The sequence below is a fragment of the Heptranchias perlo genome, chromosome 6 (genome assembly GCF_035084215.1).
Source record: "Heptranchias perlo isolate sHepPer1 chromosome 6, sHepPer1.hap1, whole genome shotgun sequence".
Taxonomy (NCBI): Eukaryota; Metazoa; Chordata; class Chondrichthyes; order Hexanchiformes; family Hexanchidae; genus Heptranchias; species Heptranchias perlo.
Genome location: NC_090330.1, coordinates 43,325,151 through 43,345,391, shown reverse-complemented (window position 1 = coordinate 43,345,391; position 20,241 = coordinate 43,325,151). Strand labels below are relative to the sequence as shown.

The 20,241-nt window shown below is 44.0% G+C and overlaps 1 protein-coding gene across 1 annotated transcript in view; it reads left to right on the top strand.

The window, feature by feature from the left end:
* Window positions 1–20,241, top strand: part of LOC137322945 (PC3-like endoprotease variant B) — a 544,890-nt gene that overhangs the window by 321,054 nt on the left and 203,595 nt on the right. The window contains exons 8-11 of the mRNA XM_067986203.1: window positions 10,340–10,422; window positions 11,878–11,966; window positions 17,503–17,675; window positions 19,701–19,940. Coding sequence (XP_067842304.1) covers window positions 10,340–10,422; window positions 11,878–11,966; window positions 17,503–17,675; window positions 19,701–19,940 — 585 coding nt within the window. The remainder of the gene's footprint in view (window positions 1–10,339; window positions 10,423–11,877; window positions 11,967–17,502; window positions 17,676–19,700; window positions 19,941–20,241) is intronic.

Here is a 20,241-nt window from a genome sequence, read left to right as displayed (position 1 = left end):
ACAGTGGTCCCCAGACCCACAATTGCAGCAGTCTGAGATTCAACTGAAGCATGCAGACCTTTGATGACATTGGTCTGTGCTGCAATGGAAGCCGCGACGTTGGTCATCAGACGCTGCATCATGGTGGGTTCCACATTTGTGTTGATGGAGGTGACCACCCATTCCATGTGGGTAAGGATGGGCTCCAAGCTCTGTGCAAAGCCCTGTGCCAAGTTCGAGGTGGACTCCTCCATGCCCCTTGACATTGTGTGCAGGCTTTCTGGCAGGTTTTCCAGTGCACCAAGCATTTGGCTGTGTACGCCCATCAGCTGCCTTCTGTAGCCTGGCTCATCGAAGCAATCATCTGACTCCTCCGCAGCAGAACTAGTGTGTGATCTCGCCTTCCGGCGAGCTGGCACCTGTGGTATCCATTCCCCCCGCCCTGGCTCCTACGCACTTGTGCTCGGTGTCTCACCATGTGCAGATCCCTCCTCTATCCTAGCCTCTAAAGTACGCACAGTGTCAGTCTCTGAGCTGGTGGATGCGAGTGTCAGATCGAGTGATAGTGCGGCTTCGTTATCAGTGTCCTCCTCCTCTCTTCCTCCTCCTCCTCCACTTCGGATGGTGCTGGCCCCAGTTCTTGGGTATCTGCAATGACAAAGGGAAACAGGTTGAGTTGTGGAGCGGGGAGAGGAGCGAGTAAGACGTGTGTGCTGACACCATTTAGAGCACGCGTGACAGAAAAGATTGTGGGATGAGGGAGATGTGGGAAAGAAGAGGAGGATTAGATATGCAGAGACCCCCATCGTCAGGACCTCCAGTGCCGCCAGTGGCCACGGCCGCAGCGACAGCCCAGCCAATGATCCACAGCACAGTCTCCTCCAGGGGGGTGAGGGCATGTAAGTGTGCCTGTCCTCCCTCAGGTCTCTCCTGCTGCCGGCTGTTATGCGCCACCTTCTCCTGCAAGACTGAGGGAAGGGTGTCACTGAGTATCCTGCAATGTGTCTAGGTGATGTGCCTGTCACGGTCAAACACCTGCCAGTGTGTGTTACCTGTGAGGTGAGTGGTGGGTGTGTGGATTGCAAGTGTGGTACTATGTGAGGGCGAGATGCAGCATCCGAAGTGCAGTGTTGTGTACGGATGGTCAGCGTTTGTTGGTGGGTGGGTTGGGGGGGGTGGGGGTGGTGGTGTCGTGCGTGGAGCAGTGCTGCAGTTGGTAGGATGTGCCACTTGCATTGACTCAGCCTGACCACTCGAGTCAAATCATTGAACTTTATCCTGCACTGTATCCACATGCATGGTGCTATACTCTTGCCATTCACCTCCACGGCCACTTCCTCCCACAGCCTCCACAGCTGGTGTCTGGAGAGTGTCCCGCCACCCTGCGGGTATAAGATGGCTCTCCGTTTCTTCACTCCCTCCACTAAGGCCTCCAGTCGGAGAACCTCGGGGCACGCTCTCTTGCCGCTCCAGCCATTCTGCCTGTCATCCTGCACTGCTTCCATTGACAGTGCACCTCCGCTTTGAGAGGTGCAGGCTGTCTTTACCTAGTGCAGGACATGCCCCACCCCGGGCCTCCTGCTGGTGCGTTCAGCCACTCAACGGCGCGCTGGCTGCACGTGGGAATCATGGTGATGAGGACGCAGCACGAATCTCGTGTGCTGCCTGCATCGGTAACACTGGGTGCGGGTTAATCGCGCACCGCAATCCCTGTTCCCAGTTTAGGGCCTTATCAAATTTAACCCCCTTCTTACAGAGAATCCACTCTTTCTGTTATATTTCCCTGTTATGCCAGTAGGTGGTGCTGTGATAGGACTTTCAATATTAATGCTAAGTTAAAAAAGTCACACTTGTCTATCCCATCACATTCAGTATTGTACAGCTTTGCCACAGTTTCTCTAGTGGTCCATCTACTGTGTGAAGAGCTCTTTCTCCTGACCCAGCTATAAAGTTGCAAGTATTTTATTTTTAATTTTTTAATGTTTAACTATTTTTAAAATTTGTATAAATTACTTTTTGTCCTCTTTCCTCAACCTGAGGCCCACTCCTTACCACTTACTGCTGGCCCAGATCTAAATTACTGCTTCTGTTCTTTCTTTGGCCATCAGGGCCCATGCTGCCTTCCCACCCTATCCCCAGCTGCTCCTGCTGCTCATCGCAAGCTGCCCCACATCCACTATGGACTCTCCTCTTTTTTTCTGGAACCCTTGGACTTTGGAGTCCTTCTCACCCTCACCCCAAACCCAGCTGCTCGTGCTCTTCATCATCAAATAGAAAAGTTACATTTTTTGAAGTGGTAATCCTAAAATAAATAAATCATGCCAGCACTGTTTCCCCCGAAATAATTAAATAGATGATTCCTGCTCACTATATAAATTCTATTAAAAATCCCTCTTAATTGTGCTGTCACAGCTTTAGTACATGTACAAATAAGTGACTGCAAATCCTCAGAATAAATGCAGTGTGTGTGGTATAAATTATTAAGCAGCTTCCAGCTGTATGGCATTTGCATCATGTATCACAGCCCCACCTTGAACATTTATTGCCAGTCCCAATTGATTTCCTGGTCCTGTGCTCCATCCCTGTCATGGCATCACTTAGAAATCAGCCAAGCCAGTTTTTACATTCTTACCTGCCCCATACCCCCATCACATTCTTGCCAATAAATTTCCAGACTCCATTCTAAAATGTTTTCCTCTTGCTGCTTTAGCCCCTGTGCCTCTGGACCCGCCTTATTCCTGGTCAAAGCTTTCTATCAGCTCTGCTGATTATATTACAATTACATTACAACACTGTCAGTTAAACTGCTGTAACTATTTGGAATATGTTACAAAATATAAAGATTCATCATTCTTTAAAGTTTCATTTGTCACACAAAGCATGCTGCTAATAGGTTTTCGATGTAGTGATTCAAGTTGTTTTTCAGAAAAAATGAAAGCCCCAGAATTCCAGGGCTGTGCTGGCAGAGGTGCAGTGGAGTGGGTTTCCCAAGCATCGGTACAGAAGGGCACAGGTCCTGTCTCAAATCCGAGGCTGGGAGTCATTTAAATGGTTGGAGTACACAGCCTCGTGCCTGTAAAGGCACTTTGGAGGCTCCTGCCCGGTTCTGCTGGCCGAAGTCAGAGCAGCACCCAGCCTGGGGAACCCTGATGACCGTTCCAGGCTGATGCCAGTCACCAGATAATTATTTTCTTTGCTCCAAAGGGAGCAAGTTTCAACCATTTCAGTCAGTTCCCTCTGAATTGATTACCATTCTCTGGGGATATCTTCGGACCTTGGACAGCCCAGTACAAACCTACACTAGCTCTCAGCTGTTGTGGGTTCTACTGGGCTAATTGGGTGGCATAATGAGAGGAATTTCTGGACTAGCCTGGGAACTCTTGATATGGGCAGGGGGGTGGGGTGAAAGGAAAACTCATTCGCTCCCACTACGTTAAATGGGGCCGAAACCTTGAAGAACTGGGTTCCACCCCATATTCTGACCCCCCCAGGTGGACGATGCATTTCTTCTCTCATCTTTTTGACCCCAAAACCTTTCAGGTCCAAAGTGTATATGTATTAACTTGTCCTAGATGTTTAATACAACAGAAGATAAATTCTGGTTATTTTCACTGTAAATGATTTGTGTGGGGGGTTTTGTTCTCAGTAATTTTACATTGGAGTGGCAGGGCTTACAAACAACAAATCCTGCCGCACAATGTGAATGAGCAGTCTGGCTCCTCGTGAGCCAACACATATAATTGGACACTTACTTTTGGCGGGCTTCTTTGGTTCCATCATCTGTGGAACTGACCGGAGTCTGCAGGGCGCAGGCTCCAAACAGTTCTGACCAAATATGGTCCTATTTACGACATAGAACCCCAATTTCCATATTAAAACGGGGCTATCACCTGAAACAGACAAGCACTTTGGACACCCGGAGGGAGACCCCTTTCAAACTGGAGCTGGCCGCATCGCTGGTGTTAATGGGGCCCTTACTGCCCTGTTAACGCCAGGCGAAAGCAGTGAAAATCAACTCCGATGTCTTTATAAATTTAGTGATCAGATTAACTTAACCAAGTAAGTTCTTATTTTAGGCCGTTGGTTGTTCTCAAAAACGTTTTTCTAAAGAGTTTCAAAATTTGTTTTCCATGATTTAAAAATTAAATGCGAGTTTTCCTCATTAATAGTCTAAATTGGTTTTCCTGCTCTCTCATTGTCCCTTCAGCCCTGAAGTTCATGCTGCTGTTCTTACCAGCTTTCTTAGGCAGCTTTTGCTCCTTCAGTGTTGTTCTGCCTGGAAGTTCCTTCATCGTCGCTGGGTCAAAATCCTGGAACTCTCTTCCTAACAGCACTGTGGGAGAACCGTCACCACACGGACTGCAGCGGTTCAAGAAGGCGGCTCACCACCACCTTCTCAAGGGCAATTAGGGATGGGCAATAAATGCCGGCCTCGCCAGCGATGCCCACATCCCAAGAACGAATTTTTAAAAAGTGGCTCCCACTGACAACACACTTGCGATTCCAGTCGTCAGAACATTAATGAAATCAGTGATAGGAGTTTCTGGTGAAACAACAAGTTACACTGACAGTCCCACACTTATTTTGGATTAGACGGCCATTCCTCCTTAGCAACACGCAGTTGAGTGTTAGTGAAAATTTCTCCAATGGTAGCGTTATTCTTCAGCTTTGTCTACAATACTTATAGGCAAAGATTTAGAAGCCAGATTTTCCACTTTCTTTAAAATTGAGGTTGAACAACAAACTGACTACGCAGTCAGGACGTTTTCTAGTTTCTCTCAGTCAAAGGAGAGAAAGTGCTGTTGGAGCACTCCTCCACTTAACTGTCAGCATTAGACGCTGATATATTGAAGCATTCTTTTCTAAAGCTCCAGTGGATTTCTCATTTCATCTCTTTTCATTCTTAAACTTCTCCTGTTACTCTATTAACAGCACTGGTTTCACTGTCTAACAGCTGCACTCTGCCCATTATTCTTTCCTTACCAGAATTTTGTGCATCAGGTTCAGTCTTTGCTTTAAAACTTAATTGTGCTTGACAAAGGTTTTATTCTCTTCCCTTCTCCAGCAGTATCCTTTATTTTTCCTGCAGTTTTTTTTTCACAATCCCCTTAATTTGATCTAAATATTGATCTAACCTCTTTGCATAACCAATCATTTTCAGGTGTATCTGTTTTAATTACACTTACATTGTCTATTCTTTCAATGTCATTTCCAAATGGTGATGCTTCAGATCTATGTTACGAATCCCTCTGCAGGCACTTCCGTTAGTTTGGTTAGAAGATTTTCCTAAAATTCCTTTCAGAATTCCATCAACATGATTTTCTGGAGAAGGCTACAAGCCCCACCTTAGGTGTTAATGTAACATATCTCCTTTTCGCTACCCAAGCCATATATTGGGAAGGCTCTGAACATGAATCCATAGCTTTTTTTTTGGAGTGGGGGTGGGGGGTTGCCAATTTTCTCCCTCCTTTACTGACGGCATTGACTCCTGTTTGGATACTGATCTACAATTGCTGGGTGCTCTCTAATACCTCTCCCATGGGGCCATTTCTTGTGCATCACCCTAGATAATGAATGTCAGTGAGCTATTTGACCTTAGGAGTACCACAGTGAGCCCATCTTCTCCTCACCCGACGTCTACTCTTGTACTTTTCACCGGGGTCACTGGATAGAAATCGGGAGTGGGACCCCCGTCACATTTTTTTTCTTCTTAACCTAGGGGTACTAAAGCCGATTGTAATGTCCAAATTGCCATCCTGGCTAATTGAGCACAGACTAGGAATCAAACCTTGGACTATCCGCTCTGTGGTTCAATTTCATGCTGCCTTTACTAAATTAACCTTTAATAGAGCGTAACAACCATATTTGACCTATTTCTATTAAATCTAAGGTTTCCACCTTTGTTTACTTTAAGTGAATCTTGAGCACTCTTCAACCTTTTGATTTCAACAATGACATAACTTCAGATCATAGCTGTAGTTGAGAGATCTATAGCCTAACAGATGAAAGCGTTTCTCATATCCAGTCAAAGAAGTGCTAAGGGGGTCTGTCCAGATATCAGAGTAATATTTAAGCCTTGAACACACCAGAACTTTATAGGCTTGTAAAACCATTAGCTGTATCCCCTGTTTTCCTGTTGGATACTCCCAGATTGTTTCATTCATGTTTTGCTATTTTTATTTCACTCTTACAGCCATGTCAGCCTCATCCCTTTATATTTCTTCCTTTTATCTTTAAAATGTCTGCACATCTAACCCAATTTGAGGCCCTCTTTGTATAGTGTGCAACATTTTACACCCTTTTCCAGCATTTTAAATAATAGGCTTTTAAACCTGTAAACTTTTTTATTGAGAAACCAACATGAAAGGTGAAGGCCCATAGTACATGACACTACCACCTTTGAAATGAGTAAAAGAAAACAAAAATAAATCAGGAAGTAGTGATTAGGTGGTACCAAGCATGGTTTTTAAAAGCCACAGATTGGAGAAACACGGAAACTTCATGGTTGTGATGCCCTGAGAAACAATAGGGGAGAAATTTATTTAAGGCAATTTTAGGGTGTCAAATGATCGGCGCACTCAGAGTGCGCGACAGAAGCTAGAGGCCTGAGGCTTGTCCGAAACTGGACCTCAAGCCTTATTAACATAATTTCAGCAAGCTGCAGCTTCCAATTGGGTGTCCTGATCCAGCTCGTTGGTTTCAAGGACAACAATTTGGGCTGAATGTGATGCTGGCAGCAGCCCTCAGTTAGGTCCTGGGATGGGAGCGAGGAGACAGGGAAATGTGGCACGGGTGGGCCAGTAGCAGCCTGCAGTAGTGCTGCGGTGCCAGGAGGAGCACTCCTGCTCCTCCAGCTCCACACTAAGGTAAGTTAAAATTCAAGAACGTACCTTTTTGTTGGCGGCGCATGCTCCAGTCAATCCTGTCAAATTTCAGAGTGGGGTCGTGAAACAGGCATTAGGCCCCTCATTAACATATCCAAGGGGTCTAATACCTGTTTCAGGCTACCACCAGGGATGTCTTTATATCGCCCAAGCCAACATGATGTTGGACATACTTCAGATGCTGTTTTAGGGTGTGAGACATGGCATCGACAAATTGGTGCTTTTTGCCCCTGTTTTGCACCGAAAAACCCAATTTTGCCACCAATGAGTTAGAGTAGGAGACAATGGGAATGTAGAAAGCAGAGAGAGCATGTAGGAGAGTGTATTTGGAAATGGAAGTTCAGAGGAGTACTGACTATAATAGCAACAATAAAACAAAGACTAGGAAGATTACGACAAAGAGAGAGAGGCTGGAGTTGAGAAAGTGATCAAATCATGGCACGATTCTGGTGCTGCACACACTGCACTTGCCTAATGAGGCCGGCAGTGGGACCACAGCAAATTGGTCCGCCGCCCTCATTTGTTTATTATCGGCAAGCTGCGGGCATTGGTCGCGGCTGCAGACTCAGCTCGCCTGTCGTGGAGGGGGAGAGAGTTCAGCCTGCTCGGACACCAGCTGAGGTCTTCAGCAGAATCCAGGAATGGGGGTGTGGGGTGGGGGGTGGTGGTGGTGGTGTGTGTGCAATCAGAAGTGGAGTGAGCAGTGGCCGGCATTGGCACATGGATTTAATGTGGAGCTGGGAGGAGTAGGAATGTTCCTCCCAACTCCACAATGAAGTAAGTAAAAAATTAAAGTCCACCTTTCGGGTGGCAACCTCTAGCCGTCCCTTTAAAGATTGTTGGTTTGGCTGCTACGTGCCTAAAGCAACTGACTGCAGCTGCATGGAGCACGTTTCCACTTTAGTGCCCAAGACGTCAATGCGAGCACTTCAGCTGCCATTCCAGAAACTAAAACTATTCTTGGGTCCTCTTCTTGAGGCCTGGATGCTGCAGGTCCTTCCTGAGCTTCCACACACACACCAGGGCTTCACATTCATCCCTCATGACGTTGCAGATTCTGGGACACCATCTCCACTGCCTGCAAATGTGTTTGATGCTAAATTCCTTAGCGTCCCAAACCGGGCGTGATTCCGGTAGTGCAGAGCAATGGTGCACTAGAACAATGAGGCCCGAGGACTCTTGCTCCTTCCGATTCCACAAAATAAGAAAACATTTCCAAGTTTTTGGACCTTTTTTGGGCTCTGACTAGAGCAAACGAATTTAGGAGTCTGGGTCTGAAATGAGCACAGGAGCTGCTATAAAAAAAAGGACCCAACCAGGTTTGGAATGGCCCGAACGCTTGTGTAGATCAGGCACAGGCCTCTGCTCTGCTAAAATGGTTATTGTGGCACCTGTTTTAGACCCAGAAAATGGGCACAAAGATATTAAATTTAGACCCAATTCTTCTTTAGAATACCAGGCCAAGGAAATCGTTTCCGGGTCCTCTGAACAGCAATAACTGGCTCCTCATCTTCCACCTTATTCCTCCTGGTCACTGATGTTTTGTGTGTAACTTTGTGACCTCCCTCAGGCTCACTAAGTACTTCCCTTAGATGGGTGTATCTTGAATATCAGGCTGGGGTTGGTGAGGAGGACCTGGATGTAGTTGAAGCAGAGTGACCAGGTTCCCCTTGGCTTGTTGCTGCAGCACACCTGGAAAGGAGGAAAAGGAAGCATTTAAGCAGGTGTGTATGAGCCGATTAATGTCTTCTGTCACTGAACTATAAAGTCTGACCTCACATTTACACTGTGTTAATGTCAGATTTTGGGACAATGAAGCAGCTGAAGAGATACAAGAACATGAATACTGTGATCAACCCACATCTGGCAGCTCACTTCCTACTTTGCCATCTCTCACTGTGTTTTCTGTATGCTTTCCCAAGAGTTTCAGGGCTTTATCTCTGTTGACGATGAGAGGATGGATGGTGAGGGCTCCCCCCCGGTGGCTGATACCTGTTGCTGGAAGTGAACAATTTTCTCCTTTGTAAAGAGAGCAGCCTTTACTATAATTATGTTGGAATGTCACCCATACGTCAACAAGTATGCGATGATGAAAGTGTTTACAGGTGCAAGCAAGTAACAATCGCTTCTCATGTGAGCCCTTTACTGTGACCCTTCACCTTAGGCAGTAAGTGAAGAGACAATTGCAGGGGAGAAAAGAGGGTGTATGGGAGTCACTTGCGCACATATGATAGTGCACAAGATATGATGCCTAACATAGTGAGCGCAAGGTGGCTGAACCTGGGAAACATTGCTTCTTACGTGTCATTATAAGGTGTGACTGTCTGCTGCTGCCTAGCTTAGCAATCCTGCTGAGATCATTAAACCTCTTCCTGCAATGGATCACTATGTAGGGAATGGTGGAGGTAGCATTGACTGCCATCGATACCTCCTTCTATAATGCCTGCAGCCACCTTTCTGGGTGGTCCTCTGTCTTCACTTCCCAGTAGCTAGTCCCACCTTTCTCGTATTTCTGCAAGCAGAACCTCTACAGAGACACCAGCGAGCTCAGGGGCTCTTGATACTGCCAATGCCCCAGACAGATTTGCTGCAATGCTGGCTCACTACTGCCAGAATTGAAAATAGGCACCTGCCCCGTTAAGCAGCTGCAGTAATTCAGACATTTCAGTTGTACTGAATTTCCATTCTTGTAGATGATGGGCACCCAATCAGATAACGCTGTGAGCTCACTCTGCACAACAAATCAATCCCACCCTAGGAAAATGGCATGGGGTCATCGCAGGGTTAGAATGGCAGCCTGCAGTCTTGCCCTGCCTCACTTCTAGTGGGAAACCCGACTACGAGCAAAGTCGAGGAAGCTTTACTCTGAATCCACCTGGTACTTCTCGATGCTGTTATCGGGTATCATTCGTGAAAATGTGGTTCATTTTCTAACATGGACGTTTATCAGTTTGATGAGCACTAAACACACCCTCGAACAAACTGTAAAACTGTAATCCATACCAATGCTGTGTTACTTGTGCTGTTTTAATGTCAGTAACAGGTGATTGAAGTTCCTGTAATTCAGTTTTCTGTAAATCTTTGTGAATTGGAAAAGTTTCACAAATAGTGCAGTATCAGTTAATTAGAGTCAATCCATTTTGCATGTGTACTTATATTTGCATTGTCAATGTTTGTAGTCAGCAAACTCAGGAACACACTATTGGCCTAATACTTCACGTTGTAAATACCCTGTAAATACAAACATCCAGCAAAGTGGTTTTGTGGCCACTTTATTGAAAGTTTGCAGTAACTGCAAGCTTGAGAGTCTGTAAATACTCACGGTTGAGGTCAAGGAATAGCAGTCAACATACTTTCAAAGTACTTAAAAAAAAAACTAATTGGCTTAGGGAAAAGGTATTATACTAGTTGAAATGTGTTTAGTGCCGTTACACTCTATAAAGAAATGTATTAACTTCACTATTATATTTCCACAGGATCCTAATGCCAGCTTTGATTTCAATGACCATTTTGATAATGAACATGATCCAGTTCCTAATTTTGCAATCGGCTCTAATGGGTAAGATACTTCAACAGGTTTATTATGAATTAGTATCAAATGATTTCTTCTGAGTCTATCTTGAAGCAAAATTCCATTACAATAAAATAGTACAAAGGCCATATGTCTGAACATATTTATCAATGGAAGTAAAAAAGTTGTAACTTTATTTTGTTGATTTTAATGGATTTTTTATGGATAAACCAAAACCAGATACAATAGTTGTTCGTCATTATAAGACTTTCTAATTGATCAGTTGTGGTCCATAATACAGTAATGTGGAGGAAGGTTTTCTTTATGTGCTAAGTGTAGCATAGTTTTAAATCTGTTCTTTATAAACATGTTTGCTACAGTTGGAGTACAGAAGAAATCTTCCCCCATTTTATTAATCCTCTGCTGTAATTCCCGCTAGTGTCCCATAGATACATAAGAACAGGAGTAGGCCATTCAGCCCCTCAAGCTTGTTCCACCATTCAATTAGATCATGGTTTATCTGTACCTGAACTACATTTACCTGCCTCATCCCTTGAGACCCTTGCCTAACAAAAATCTACTGATCTCAGTCTTGAAAATTTCTATTGACTCAGCATCCACAATTTAGTTCTTCATCCATTTATCTTCTTAAACCATCTTATATCATTTTGAAAGACTATGTACTTTTAGCATTGTTTTTTTATTTTCCTGACTGAAGCAGTCTTATTGGTGCTGGTGACTTGCACATGTTTGATTTGTTAGATATTGCCCCAACTGGCAAATACTTCCATCATTGACATTTGGCTTTGGTACAATGTAATAGGACCACCAGCTAAATGGCAACAAAGGCAAAGGCCGTCTTCTTTGGCTTCTACAAACACCTACACAACCTCCAGCCAACCTCCGGGCTGTCACCTCAGGCTCTGAAGTACAGAACATTGGCACATTGCTGAACCTCAAGCTCAACCTCCATCTTCACATCCAACCTGCTGCTAACACCACTTTGTTTTCACCTCCAAAACTACACCCACCTCTGCCCCATGTCTCCCTTTGCCACTAAATCCCCATCTTTATCACCTTGAGAGTGGGTTTTTCCAATTCTCTCATTACCAAACTCCTCTTTTCCATCCTCCATAAAACAGAAGACATCCAGAATGTGACAGCCACCATTTATCCTGTGAATAAAGAAATTTACATTGTAGCTAAAAATGTTTTACTCAAAAATTAACAAATTCAGGTCTCTTTCCATTTAATGTCAACTAAATGTTGATATATCAGATTGAAGCAATACATTGACGTAAAGTGATTGTGGTCTCCATCAGTACAATATATTCAGCTAAAAGGTGGTTTGTTGAAAGACAAATATTGGGACAATGTAAAGTGAGATCTTTAATTTCTAAATCAAGGCTGGAAATTCTTAGCTTTGTTGTAGTGACATCCTTTGGACATATCACACACACATCACATAAACCCTGCTCTTGTCTTTCTTTTCATGTTACCAAGTCATGGAACAAAGTGTGCTGGAGAAGTGGCAATGGATGCCAACAACAGCTTCTGTGGGGTTGGAATCGCATATAATACTAAAATAGGAGGTAATTAAATTTACAAGTGCAGCAGGAAGAATGTGAATAGAATTCTATATCTTTTTTGTTGTGCCATTGCATTATTTCTGGTCAGATTGTAACTGCAGTTATGCTGAGTAGCACACTAACCAATTGAAAGTTATATGCAAGTGTGCTTTCTGATGCTAACAGAATGCAGAGATGCCATTTTGATTGTGCAGCACAGGTCCTTTACCATTTTCTGATTTTAATAAAGTTTTTGTCAGCAACTTTCTAAATATAAAACTTGACTTTCAGCATTTCCAGCACAAATGGGACACAGTGCGAGATTCTAGCTGCAGTATTACAAACACATTAGATCAGGAGTGGAAACAATAGTATTGCCGTGATTGGCTGTCACACTGTTGTAAAACTCCTGGTATACTCTCCAGAACATTCATTTTCAATTTTAATTGCCTTTCTGTGTCACTCTTATTCTTGCTGCTGATGCGACTGTCATTTATATTTTTAAATCGGGTTTTGTTTCCTTTATTAAAGACAGTGAAGCAGAAGGTTGCACAGAGGCACAGCAATCTAATGACAGAAATGAACTCCAAGGTGTGTGTATATTAGGCCTTGTACCATGCCAGCTATCATTTTAGCACTCATCTTTGTCTCATGCCAAAAGATCTGGTAAATACTGTGATATACAGATGCTTAAATGTTCCTTATTTCTGAAACGTAGCTCTGGAACAAAAGCTGATGCACACCTCTAAACAGGGGCTATTCTGATGTGGAGGAATTACAGCTATGCCTGATCCTGTCCTCACCTGACATCTTTACGCACACATACTTCCAGCAGGGGCCATTCAATAATGAATAGGAATGGAAGAGTTGAATGCTTTTCATCTTACCGAACCCAGAGACAATGACGGCAATTTTCATGCTGCGTGTATATCGGGCAGGCAGTGGGCAGGGAGATCACTACGCCTGCCCAATGATGTCGGTGGAAGGTCCAAACCGTTTTCTTGGCCGGGCCTCATTTTAAGATTCATGACTGCCGGCGCTATTCGTACTTCTGATAGACAGCTCGTCCATTGGGAGGGCAGGAAATCCGGTGGGGCTGCCTCTATTTAAAGGCAGCCTGCCCCTCTTAAAGGGAAAACATGCGGAAACCCGGAAAAACAGTTTATGCCATTTTTTCCCAGGTTTTCTGCAGCTTTTCCACTGAAGTAATGGTGGCTGCACAATAGACTTCCCAATAGGAATCCAACCTACATTATGTATATGCTGTAGCAAGAAGAGGAAGTGGAGCAGCAAGTGGCTGTAAAGGAAGCCAGACGAAAGTCAGACCATCCCAGCACTACCCATCCAGCAGGATGTATAGATGCAAGCCCATTTTTGAGACCTTTTCTAGGAGCTCTGTCTCAGAAGGCTGTCCTTCCCTTCATGGCCGGACCCCTGAGATCATCATTATTTGCTCTGGAGCCAGGGGCTGACATGTCTTATACCTCTGCTCAACTATATCAGGCTCCACTTCCATTTATAAATCATTTAGTTTTCTTGTGTTCTGTGTCAGTTCCTCATCTACACTCTCTGTACTCCCTCGAGTGGGTCTCTCTGGAATGCTGAGTGCAAGGGACAGGGTGAAGGATGGGGTGGATGAATGGTCACCTGTGTTGCTAAACTTCTGCACTGTATCCTGGCTTGCAGCCTTTGGAGGAAACAAAAGCGTTATTAACTTTGATGTGCTTGGGCAGCATTCTAACTTAATCAGCTAATTTGTGAATCTCTTGTGTGGAAAGTGATAGCTGGTGAAGAGATTGAAGAATACAAAGAAGCATTAAACAATAAATAAGTAAAGATATACAGTCTTACAAAATCACTGAAGGAACAAAGACTTTCACATCTCCATGCCCAACTGCCAGGTGATAATTGATGCCAACTATTGCCATTGATTCCTCTACATGTGCTGTTAAATGCCTGATGTTGGCATGTCCTCTCCCAGTGGCTTGGCATTCCCTGGCATTGTATTTTGTCTTCTCCTTCACAATGAATCCATGGTGTTAATTATTTGCTGTGGTGTTCAGATCCTGCAGTCACAAGCAATCACGATTTGTGGAATGGTTGTTAGTAATGGTAGGTGTAAAGGAATAAGGACCTAGGATGTGAAACTTCACTGCACATTACAGGATGTGACACACATGACATGAGTGGTGCAAAGTAAAATTGTTCTGGGATAAGGAACATGGTGCTTGTGATATCCCAAAGGGCAATGCTTGACTATTGTTCTAGGGAATGCCCATGTGTTTCTCGGTGATCCAGATATCTGCCCTCTTATTTGTTTGAGAATAATGTTGCCTTTGCTGACCTAGCGAGGTCATTAAACCTCATTCAACATTGCAATGGGGCCCTTGGGATTATGGAAGTCCCACTCACAGCCACCTCCTTCCACCTGGCCCATACTGCTGCAGAGGTTAGACATTCACCTTTCTCCTTCTTTAGCACCAACCACTTCCGTCCCTCTTCCAAGGGTCTGCTCAGCCCTTTAACTGCATGTAGCAACAGGAATACATCCTGCTCTGTCATATTGGGAACCCATTAATTGTTGGGCCAAAGATTCTATTACCTAATGCTATAAATAGACTTTTGCAGTAGACAGTGCCTTCTTTTTCAGACCCAGTGCTGTAAATCTCCACTGTGAACTTATCTGACGCCAGATTAATTCCACCTGATGAATTAAGAATCTAGTTTAAATGTAAAATGCAGGAATTGAGATGGTTGGTGGTTAAGCTGCTTTATAACTCTTTTTGGATTCTTAGTGGCATGATCATATGGCTACAACAGGCAGACTGAGTCAAACTTAACTTTTTTGAAGTGAGGCCAGCCTTCCCAGCACGAGACACTGACCTGTGCCCACATCCTGTAATAGAACCCGGCTGTGCAAAAACTCTTCATACATAGAATACAGGTTGAAAATTAACCTCATCTAGCACTTGTGTCAGAAAGCAATCAATATCGATGTGTTAATTGTTTTCTTTAAAAAAAAAATTAACACGATGGTCAATGTATTTGATGAAATCCTGTAGGTACAATATCTAGCTTTGTAGAACTATGGCAAATGTGTCCAGTATTGTTAGTCTTTTCTGGTGATTCTTAAATTTTGCAAGGGGGTTATAAGCAATGGACACAGTTCCTTTAATCAGCAGAAATAATGACATTGGCCAGGAATTTCTTCAAAAGTGCTTATAATTTGGGTGGAAGAATGGTGGAAACCCCATTTCTGGTGGCAGAGCAGGAGCAAACCCAAGGAAATTCCCAGCTATTGTTTCATGTATCTGCATTTACCATTTAATAGAAATGGCACTTCAAAAGTAAATTGTTGTGTAAAGTGACGTGTTCATTTCAACGTTACATCTCGGCCTCCGCCCGATATCCCCACCATCACAAAAGCCAGTCTTCAGCCAATTCAATTCACTCCACGTGATATCAAGAAACGGCTGAGTGCACTGGATACAGCAAAGGCTATGGGACCCGACAACATCCCGGCTGTAGTGCTGAAGACTTGTGCTCCAGAACTAGCTGCGCCTCTAGCCAAGCTGTTCCAGTACATCTACCCGACAATGTGGAAAATTGCCCACGTATGTCCTGTCCGCAAAAAGCAGGACAAATCCAATCCGGCCAATTACTGCCCCATCAGTCTACTCTCAATCATCAGCAAAGTGATGGAAGGTGTCGTCGACAGTGCTAATAAGCGGCACTTACTCACCAATAACCTGCTCAACGATGCTCAGTTTGGGTTCCACCAGGACCACTCGGCTCCAGACCTCATTACAGCCTTGGTCCAAACATGGACAAAAGAGCTGAATTCCAGAGGTGAGGTGAGAGTGACTGCCCTTGACATCAAGGCAGAATTTGACCAAGTGTGGCACCAAGGAGCCCTAGTAAAATTGAAGTCAATGGGAATCAGGGGGAAAACTCTCCAGTGGCTGGAGTCATATCTAGCACAAAGGAAGATGGTAGTGGTTGTTGGAGGCCAATCATCTCAGCCCCAGGGCATTGCTGAAGGAGTTCCTCAGGGCAGTGCCATAGGCCCAACCATCTTCAGATGCTTCATCAATGACCTTCCCTCCATCATAAGGTCAGAAATGGGGATGTTCGCTGATGATTGCACAGTGTTCAGTTCCATTCGCAACCCCTCAGCTAATGAAGCAGTTCGAGCCCGCATGCAGCAAGACCCGGACAACATCCAGGCTTGGGCTCATAAGTGGCAAGTAACATTTGTGCCAGACAAGTGCCAGGCAATGACCATCTCCAACAAGAGAGAGTCTAACCACCTCCCCTTGACATTCAACGGCATTACCATCGCCGAATCCCCCACCATCAACATCCTGGGGGTCACCATTGACCAGAAACTTAACTGGACCAGCCATATAAATATTGTGGCTACAAGAGCAGGTTAGAGGCTGGGTATTCTGCAGCGAGTGACTCACCTCCTGACTCCCCAAAGCCTTTCCGCCATCTGTAAGGCACAAGTCAGGAGTGTGATGGAATACTCTCCACTTGCTTGGATGAGTGCAGCTCCAACAACACTCAAGAAGCTCGACACCATCCAGGACAAAGCAGCCCGCTTGATTGGCACCCCATCCACCACCCTAAACATTCACTCCCTTCACCACCGGCGCACTGTGGCTGCAGTGTGTACCATCCACAGGATGCACTGCAGCAACTCGCCAAGGCTTCTTTGACAGCACCTCCCAAACCCGCGACCTCTACCACCTAGAAGGACAAGAGCAGCAGGCACATGGGAACAACCCCACCTGCACGTTCCCCTCCAAGTCGCACACATAGGAACATAGTAACAGGAGTAGGCCATTCAGCCCCTCGAGCCTGCTCCGCCATTTGATAAGATCATGGCTGATCTGTGATCTAGCTCCATATACCTGCCTTTGGCCCATATCCCTTAATACCTTTGGTTGCCAAAAAGCTATCTATCTCACATTTAAATTTAGCAATTGAGCTAGTATCAATTGCCGTTTGCGGAAGAGAGTTCCAAACTTCTACCACCCTTCCATCCCGACTTGGAAATATATCGCCGTTCCTTCATTGTCGCTGGGTCAAAATCCTGGAACTCCCTTCCTAACAGCACTGTGGGAGAACCTTCACCACATGGACTGCAGCGGTTCAAGAAGGCGGCTCACCACCACCTTCTCAAGGGCAATTAGGGATGGGCAATAAATGCCGGCCTCGCCAGCGACGCCCACATCCCATGAACAAATAAGAACATAAGAACATAAGAACATAAGAAATTGGAGCAGGAGTAGGCCAATCGGCCCCTCGAGCCTGCTCCGCCATTCAATAAGATCATGGCTGATCTGATCCCAACCACAAATCTAAAGAACACAAGAAGTCAGAGCAGGACCCGGCCACATAGCCCCTGGGCCCTCTCCGCCACCCACAGGGCATTGACCGATCCGAACTCAGCTTCATGTCCAATTTCCTGCCCGCTCCCCATAACCCCTAATTCCCTTTACTTCTAGGAAAATAAGAACATAAAAGAAATGCAAGTATTATATTTCTGTTTTAGGCATTCGCATCTTGGATGGGAGAGTGACTGATGCCTTAGAAGCTGCAGCTCTCACCTACAATAACAATTATATAGATATCTACAGCTGCTGCTGGGGCCCCAAAGACAATGGGATGAAATTCGATGGCCCCAGAACACTGACAACCAAAGCTCTACAAGTAGGAGCTGAGGAGGTAAGAGATTTAGGAATAGATGTTAAAGATGAGCTTGGTTTAAAGGATTAATCTAAGGTGGAATGAATCTTGTAAGTGACATAGACCTCGTCTGAAATTAATATGGGGACTGCTGGATAGAATAGGATCACATGTATTCAAGTTGTGGGATGGAGTGTTATTAGTGTTTTTAGTGCAATTGAAGAGTTTAGAACCAGGAGAGTTTTTGGTGGTGGTGGGGGGTGCAGTTTTGTCAAAGATAATACATATATGATGTTGATGGCAGGTAACTGAATGTTGCTTATTGAAAAGGGAAGGAAAGTGTGGCAAGCAACATAAATGCCCTTTACTGTTAGTCCTTGTACCTTTAATTAAAAAAAAATTTGAGTTTTAATTTTTTTATGGCAACATCAGGTTCCTTGATGCCCCCATTTAATTTGGTGACATCATGATAAATATATCAATGTTATGGGTAAATGAGTAGGAACCTTTCTCGTATTACAAAAATAAGCTTTACACTAGGGGGTAGGAGTTTGTCCTGAGCGTTAGCATAAAATGGGCTTTATCACATCACCCACCTGTTATACTCTCTGTCGGATTTCAGTACCATTGGCTTCAATCGAACAGGATATCAAGTGGGGCATATAACGGGTGGCCGATTTGATATTGCTCGTTTTATGCTGATGCCCAAGACGAATTCCTACTCCTCGATTCCCTGTAACAGATGTCAGCACCATAATTTCATCAAATTACAATATGGCATCGAGGGAAATATTGGGCCAGAATTTGCTGGCAAAATAACGACAAGTTAAAGGCGCACACCATCGTTAGTGTGTAAAAAAAATCCAGCAATTTGTGGCGAGGAAGAGATACGCTGTGAGTTGTGAATCGCCACAAATTGCTGGACGATTTGCACCCTCCGCTGTTAGCCCCACAAAAACGGGATCTCGCTGTCAATCTCCCCATGAGTGTCAAGAAATTGCTGGATTTGCACCGTGATTAAACTCGCCGTGGAAAGTTAGGGCTGGTATTTAGCAACGTAAGGACCCTTTTCATGACGAGATTTATGTTCTTGCAATGTCACTCAACCTCAAGGCCCAGAAAGAGAACAGTTGAAACTGTGGAGTCTCACTCCTGCAGGTAGTAAATTATCCCTAGAGGTTTTTAAAATTTAAAATTTAAATTTTTTTTTTTAACTTTACCTTTCTGTCTCTTTTTTCACTTTCTCTTAGACTTTCTTTCCATCTCTTTATTTCTCTTTCTGTATCTAATTTGACTCTAATTCACCCTATTTCCTTTTTGTCATTCCTCTGTTTCTTTCTCTATCCTTAAATCTGTTTGGTTAGGGAGTAGACTGTTGGTCCTGTCGTTCACTAAGGTCTCAGACACCCATTGTCGTCACTTCCAGCAACTTGCAGGGCAAAAATTTTTCAAGCTGAAGGGTGAGGAAAAAAATCCAACTCACGGGGCACACCACAAGATGCCCTGCTCCAGCAATTTCTGGCCCTATATAATATTTAGAAGATGAATATATATTTTTAAATAAAGACATCAAGACCAACAGTAAGGACAGATTCATTTTGAAAAATGTCTGTTCCCTGCATTTTCCTTCCCCTTTAAGCAAAGGGTACATAGTTAGAACTACAAATGATTGTCTTTTCTTCAATTTTTAAAATTCTCAGCATCACATAACAAATCAAAGCCATTACAGGTTTTAAGGACTATGTCACAGCATAAAAGGAAACATTCTTTGCAAATCGAGTGTGGCTAAGATGCTGCTTAGCACTGCGTTATATGTGCTCAATAAAGGCACATGAATCCTTTTGAATAAACTGCTAACATTGGAGATATCTTTACAATGAATGTTCCGATACATTTTGAAATGAGACTTCTATGCGTGCAGAAAAGTCTCGGTGTGAAAAATGCTATAATTGAAGTTTTATAATTAAAAATATCTTGCAAATCTGGCAGCCATTCATAACTGAATGTATTAAAGAAAGTGTATTTCACTTAGGAAAAAAACTCCTTTCCCTTTTTATTTTACAGGGTCGCAATGGTAAAGGAAATATTTTTATCTGGGCCTCAGGAAATGGTGGTCTGGTTAATGATCACTGTGGTGCTGACGGATATGTGAATAGTATTTTTACAGTGGCAGTCGGAGCTGTTAGTAACCTAGGCCTTAGTACGTTCTACTCAGAGGCTTGTACAGGAGTTATGGCAGTAATTCCTACAGGAGGAACAAGTGACTTGCCTTCTGACATAGACAGGACAGATGAACTAGCCTTGGTGAGTCATTCTAGTATTGTAAAATGGAGTGCCAAAGACTGTTAAGTAGTGGTATATAATAATTACTGGAATGTTATAAGCTGGTAAAATAGCAAACTATCTCTCAAAACACTTGTGTTTCTCTTGGATGGCACCTGTAAGTCTAGTGTCCTGTTTAAGTTTATATTAAGTTTGTTAGTAGCTTTTACGCCCATTTACTGCCTTGCAGAAAAAGGTAGTCCAAGTGATAAGGCTTCTTTGGGTAGTAGTTTGAAAATTCCAATTTTAATTTATCATTTTGGTACATATCCTACACCAGTAG